Here is a 7,500-nt window from a genome sequence, read left to right as displayed (position 1 = left end):
AATTTGGTGCATACTAAGCTATTCTGAACACATTGTATGAGACTCTTGAATCTCTTTTTCAAGTTGTCAAAAGTTTCATCAGCGAGGCGGTGTTTTGGACAAATTTCTGTGTGGCGGCTGAGAATTTGAGCGAAGCGGCCCGCCTTGCTCGTGTCAATGCAGGGAAAACACTGCAACGTGATGCTTCACAGACCCATCGCTTACCTTTGATGACGACGGTTGGCTCCCCTTGGCCCCGGGAGTCTATCATAAAATGTGACGGCTGATTAAGTGTTGCTGCCGTTATCCCACGCCCATCCATGCGCACCTACACACATGTACTATAGGTAATAGTATACAAACAAGTAGCATTCAGCACTATAAGCTAACGATGAAGTATCGTACAGTGCCACTAGCATGCATGCAATTTAACATGCACACATGCATGCGCATACATGGGTGCATGCATACTTACACACACATACGCACACACGCACGCTTGCATGCACGGAGTGTAGTAGTAGTAGAGGCATTTGTTGCCATTCAGTATCAATGGCACTAGCATGCACAGACAACACGCACATGTGCATGCACACACACACACACGCACACATGCACGCACGCACGCACGCACGCACGCACGCACGCACGCACACACACACACACACAAATGTACATGCATTCAGGCACACACTCATAGATTACGCACATTTATACACCGAGCATAAAGCTACCACTCAACGAAACCCAGTCCAGGCATTCCAGCACACGTGAGCCCATGCCCCCCACCCCCTCCCACGCAGCTCCCAACGTACCTTGTTCAGCTCCTTGGTGGTGAACACCTTGCTAGTGGAGCTAGACTCCGCGTGCGAGCTGTTCTCTCGGCCGCTCTCCGTCGCGTAGTACGCGCGCTCCGCTTCGTCTGCCAGCGGTTCGCGGAACGGCTGCTCGCGTCGCTCGTACGAGTGACTCGTGTCGGTGACGTACAGCGGACCTCCGCCCGTGTCGCGCCGGTCCACCTCCCGCGAACCTAACGTATAGAGTCGACGTGAATGTGAGGGTTATCGTCGAGGTGAGTCAGCGGAATGAATGTGATAATATCAGGAGCTTATACGTTATAAATGGAATTTATATTTTTTATTTTTTATTATATTTATTTATTATATTTATTATATTTATGATATTTACTTTATTATTTATTTTTTATAATTTATATTTTTTCCATTTATAAGCTCCTGATAATATCGCTTCTAGTTGTACAATTTCTTATGATTAAGTTATAAATGATAAAAAAGTTATAATTACAAAAAAATTTAACACAGCGTAAATGTGACAGCCATCGTCGAGGCGACTCAGCAGAATGAACGTAATATAAATAATATCAGGATGGTATAATATAGAGGAGTTCTATATGAGGAGAAGCTATGACTACACAATAAGAAGAGGTATCGATAAGGTAAAGTGCGAGGGCAAGTGGGATGTACGCCGCTAATTCTGATGTCATCTTCAATGAGTTTCACGTAAAAAAATCATAGGGAAACTAGGGCATGGAAATGTTGAATTTCTTGTTTCGAGCGAGACACACTCCTTTATGTTATGACACTACTGATAATATCACTTCTAGTTTTACAATTTGTTATGATTGCATAAAGCCAAAGAGTACATAGTTTCGGGAAGTTGTTAGTTCGGTTCATATATATAGTTGTCAGTTTCGGTTCATAGTTTCGGGAGGTTTCGAGGGGTTTCAGTGTATGTGCTGTTTTTAGCAGGCTGGATCAGTAGAGAATCTGAATGTTAAAATAATCAATATTATTATAATAGATAACGTAACATTTTAAGTTTTATCATTAATAGATGGGATAAATCTGTGCACCAATAAGTACACTTTCAGGTGCTTGCAATGTGGCTCAAATGAATGAAAGTAATAACATATATAATAATAAATATATGATATATAATAACGTATAACATGTATAATTCTTCGATTGATACACACATATGCACTAAAAATAATAATTTCAGGTATATTTGGGGGCATCTTAGACATCTATTCATGTTTCTAGCTTGTGGCATTACAGTATTGTAGATGGCATAATGGCACATACCAGAGTGGCTTGTACGGGTTGTTGATTTCACTTCCTTCTTACGCATTTCTTTCACAACGCGCGTCGACTTTGTCACACGCTTGGGACCTTCTTGACTTTTCTCATAGTTTGGCTCCTCTGCAAAATAACACATCTTGCCTTTTAGGATTAAGATCTACCAGAACACGATAGGTGTGGATTTTTGTTTGAGGATTGTATTTGCAGTGTTAACATTCACATAAATTTCAATGGCTAGTCATTAATTTAGCTGTACTGTACCCCATTTTCTCAAAAAGTTAAACCCGACTCTCATATAGGTAATAACATTTCAAATAAACTACACAAGATTATCACACAAGATAAGTTTAATTGTATTTAATTCCTCAAATAATACTTCTACGCATAATAAACCACCCACACAAACCTTCTCATAAATTAATACCTGTTAATCATTATAAATTAAATAGATGCACGTTTGATTGGATTTGATGAGCAGTTATGTTGTAATGCCCTTTACATTGGTACCTGTGCGTAACCCCGACTGTATCCTTAATCATTATTAGCAATCCTACGTCGTGCACAACCAATAGCAGCTTCTTTACCCGACTTTTATTAATTAATTATATATATATATATATATTAAGTTATCATCATTATCAATCCTACGTCGTGCACAACCAATAGCAGCTTCTTTACCCGACTTTTATTAATTATATATATATATATACATATATACATACATATATTTATATATATATATATATTAAGCTATCATCATCATCAATCCTACGTCGTGCACAACGAACAGCAGCTTCCGTACCCGACTTCGAGAAGCTCTCCTCGGACTTTGACTGCGTCGGCGCAGCGCGGCGCGCGTCCGACGACGAGTAGTCGACCTTCGACCAGCTGTCGCTGTGACCCGACCGCTCGTGCGGCTCCCGCGCCGGCAGCGTGCTCTGCGTCTCGACGTAGTACGGAACCTGCTCGCTGTGCGACGACTGGTGGCTCCGGCTGGTGGCTTGCTGCTGCTGTCGGTCGCTCGTGCTCACGTACAGCGGCACCGTGTAGTCCTTGCTCGCGTCGTGCGCGCGCGCTGTGCTTGACGCGGAGCTGGTCGCTCGCTCCACACCTGCAGGGGTGGGTGACACGTGACATCAGTGCTGTCACACGTAGCTACTTATTACTGTGTCGCTATCACTACTATTAGTGAAAATTATTATTATTACTTAATACTGTGTGTCGCTATCACTACTAACAGTGAAAATGCAGTAATTTATGATGTGAACATGTTAAATTATTATTATTTATAATATAACGCAAATGAGAAAAAAAATATACAAAACAATTTAGAAAATTATTGATGATAATAAACGCCTATTACAAACGGCACAGAAATAGAAACGGGGAACGAAAATAAACGGTGGCGTTTTTTTATATAAAATGTTTGCTGAGTGTGAGTAAGACTATAATGTATTATATTTTGGCCACAATAGAAGAAATGTTACCTCCACTTGACCTGAAGGAGGTTTCTCTCTCTATGGAAGGCTGACCTCTGCCATCCGTCCTAAACAACACAGCACTCGGTTATTACCAGTTTACATACACGTTAAGCATTACCTTCAGCGACCAACGATTTACAATGAGAAATTAGAAACAATTAGGCATATTTATAAGGACACTCATGTAAACACCCCTTTATAAACAAGAGAGGAGGGTAAATTCTCATTAAAACATTCATGGTTTTTCGATACTAAATGTAGTTTATATCTGCAATGTTAATTGTCTGATGGTCATGAAAGCTAGTGTCTGTGCAAGCACAGTGCCTACATACTTGAAAATCTCAGTGTGTATGGAATCGGGTCCATCATGAGATTTGGTCACGGTTGTCCTGTGTTTCTCCACCTTCTCCGGTTCATCCATTGTCTTGTACGTCATCTTTGTCTTGGAGTCTGCATACTGCACATGCAGAACATTAAAAACATATGGCATTATCTATGCACACACTTCATTGTCACTAACACACAATGAGGAATTGCACTGCATTACCACACCAGATAGAAATGTGTATAATGCGAATCTCAGCTGTTTACCTCGGGGGTGTCAACCGCAGACTTGGTGACAGTGTAGCGGCTCTCATCTTTCAAAGCAGGCCGGTCACCTTCCTTTCTAGATGAAGATTGGCTCTCCTCAGCATATCCTACGACAAATCACATATGCACCGTGGAATATAGAAATGTATATAACAATCTTTAACAGTCAGCGGGCTGTGTGTGTAGGTTTATGCATATCAAAGTTGCGTCAGTTGAGGATATTTTTCGATAGCCTCGAGTCTTTTGTAGAGTAGAGTGACTTGTTAAACAAAGTAACCTTGCATGTCGTAAATAAATTCAATTGTGATGAGCTAATTATAACAATTTCATATACATAAGCATCTATGTATGTCTGACCAATTCTGAGCACGTGTTGTGTATTTGGACATCATCTTTTATGTACTGTACATTGATAAATACTAGTAATGAAATTTTTCAACGTGTGTATGCTAGGAAAATGATCATTGGCGCAATTTCACCACTTGGTGGCAGCACCAACCAGCATGTGTGAGAGGTGTAATTCATCTACACATTTAATATGCTAACATATACATTACTTGATTATATTATATCACACCACACATGAGATCACAATTATAGCTAAACACCAAGAAACAGTGTAACTAGAGAGTAGAGAGCAGTATCACTTTACGAAGTGAGAGAGCTAGATTTACATTATTCAACATTTTTGTCATTTCACGATTTGATTAAAATTTCATCTATATTTTCTTCAAAACATCATTTAATCACATGACATGACATGACATTACGACATGACATGACATGGCATTACATGACATGACACGACATGGCATTACATGACATAATATATGACATGGCATTACATTACATTACATGACATGGCATGGCATTACATGACATTACATTACATGACATTACATTACATGACATGACATTATACATGACATGACATGGCATTACATGACATGTCATGCCATTACATGTCATTACATGACATGACATGACATTACATGACATTACATGACATGACATTACATGACAGTACATTATTATTACATGATTGCATTACATTACATGTAGACATGACATCGTGATCATCGTACCTGACATCTCCGTCTTGCCCTGACTGTCGGTCATCCTGCTAGTGGAGGACTTCACGACCTTCGTGGAACTCGTCGTTTTCTTGTAGCTCGTCTTGTTCTGGCTCGTGCTGCCAGCGACCTGTAGCACAACACAGATGCAGCGCAGCATCAGCAAACCGCAGAGCCGCCGCCACCCACACAGGCACTTGCGACAGAGTTAATATATGAACGCGGCACATTCACAGAAAACTACCCGTTTATTACACTTCCACTGTTGTGCCACTGTGATCAACTTGCGTTCAGAAAAAAAACGGATGTAGAACTATAGCCGCTCCCGCCACTCGCCGTTGCGGGTGTGCTATATATAGTCATATAGTCATATATACATATAATCATATATACATATAGTCATATATACATATAGTCATATATACATATAGTCATATATACATATAGTCATATATACATATAGTCATATATATGTATGATCATGTCATACTATAAAATATCAGCAGGAGTGAATAATAGAGATCTATCTCCTTTATTCACTCCTGATATCAGTGTATTAGCGACACAGCACACCCGCAACGATGAGTGGCGGGAGGGGCTAGTTCTACATCAGTTTTTGTGAAAGCAAGTTGATATACAGTGGCACAACAGTGGAAGTGTAATAAACGGGTGGTTTTTGTGAATGTGCCGCGTTCATAATATTCTCAGTTTTTACTAACTCTGCATGTCCCAAGTGCCTGTGGCATGCACCCACGCCGCGACGTCGCTGAATAGGTGGCTGCACGCGACGTCGATTCGAACGTTTAACCTCCCCCATGTGGAGTTAAAGCTCAACTAACACGAGAAATTTTTCTCGAATCTAGAACAGACCGTGCTATTCATATCGCGTGATGAGGCAGGAAATTCTTTCTCCTTTTTTGTACGATTTTTTATCGTCCTTTTAGCAATACAGATAGACGTATGTCACCTGAAGAAGACAGGAAGTTTTACTTCTGATGGCCCTGCCATGATTGATCTTAACCTTTTAGCAGTGGCAAACAGGTTTAGTAGACGAGGCTGGAGAATTGTTAAAAAAGCTCATCGATTCCCTCTCATAGCACAGGTGCTGGACAGACTATTTGTTGTTCAAGGCAATTACTGCCAAATGCGTGCCACAATGAGCTCACACACCAGTTCCTGTTTGTATTCAATACAGTGCTGCCCATGATCACCTACAGCGCAATAGGCAGTATACTGCTCGTCTACAGTCCATAGCTGTGCCTGCAGAAGTGGACACTACTATGACCACTACCTTACCATAGCCGACACTACTGCCCATAACCTTATCACAGTGAATATTCCTGCCCACGATCTCACCACAGTAAACATTACTTCCTACGATCTCACCACAGTGAACAATACTTCCTACGATCTCACCACAGTGAACAATACTTCCTACGATCTCACCACAGTGAACAATACCGCCCACGATCTAATCACAGTGAACATTACTTCCTACGATCTCACCACAGTAAACATTACTTCCTACGATCTCACCACAGTGAACAATACCGCCCACGATCTAATCACAGTGAACATTACTTCCTACGATCTCACCACAGTAAACATTACTTCCTACGATCTCACCACAGTGAACAATACTTCCTACGATCTCACCGCAGTGAACATTACCGCCCAAGATCTCACCACAACAGCCTCTCACCGCACGGTCTCACACGCCTCACAGTCTCACACGCCTCGCGCCACACAGTCTCACACGCCTCACACCACACAGTCTCACACGCCTCGCGCCACAGTCTCACACGCCTCGCACCACACAGTCTCACACGCCTCGTGCCTCACGGTCTCGCGTGTCTCGCGCTGACTCACATTCGCGACCTGACTCGGCTGTAGGTTCTCCTGATTCGGGGTGCTCTTCACGAGCTGGCTCGACTCTACAGCGCTCGTCGCCGCGTTCACGTCGTGCTCCCTCCGCAGCTGCCCCGACTCATCGGTGATCACGCCCAGGAACGGACTGCCTGTAAGTACAGCCAAACATAGAAGACATGGTCAGTACGCATCCCGCAGCAAAATCACAGCTGCAAGCACCCAAGTCGATGATCACGCCCAGGAACGGACTGCCTGCAAGCACCACGAACAAAACACAGACGTCAGCAAGCACCCCACAGCGCAGCCGTACAAGTACAGCGGAAGTTTACTCCTACTCACTATCCTCCTCCTCCTACTCCTTTTCCTCCTCCTCCTCCTCCTCCTCCTCCTCCTCATCCTACTCCT

The 7,500-nt window shown here is 42.4% G+C and overlaps 1 protein-coding gene across 1 annotated transcript in view; it reads right to left on the bottom strand.

Annotated features, from left to right (window-relative positions):
* LOC106810148 (filamin-A-like) overlaps positions 1-7,500 on the bottom strand; it is a gene marked incomplete in the record, with an annotated part of 76,614 nt that overhangs the window by 35,014 nt on the left and 34,100 nt on the right. Inside the window, 9 exon segments of the mRNA XM_014813430.1 lie at positions 205-307; positions 795-1,009; positions 2,085-2,201; positions 2,884-3,192; positions 3,569-3,627; positions 3,895-4,019; positions 4,154-4,260; positions 5,239-5,356; positions 7,096-7,244. Coding sequence (XP_014668916.1) covers positions 205-307; positions 795-1,009; positions 2,085-2,201; positions 2,884-3,192; positions 3,569-3,627; positions 3,895-4,019; positions 4,154-4,260; positions 5,239-5,356; positions 7,096-7,244 — 1,302 coding nt within the window.

The sequence above is a fragment of the Priapulus caudatus genome, unplaced genomic scaffold (assembly GCF_000485595.1).
Source record: "Priapulus caudatus unplaced genomic scaffold, Priapulus_caudatus-5.0.1 Scaffold413, whole genome shotgun sequence".
NCBI lineage: Eukaryota > Metazoa > Priapulida > Priapulimorpha > Priapulimorphida > Priapulidae > Priapulus > Priapulus caudatus.
The sequence above is the reverse complement of the archived record's forward strand: the minus strand, read 5'-3'. Positions and strand labels throughout refer to the sequence as shown.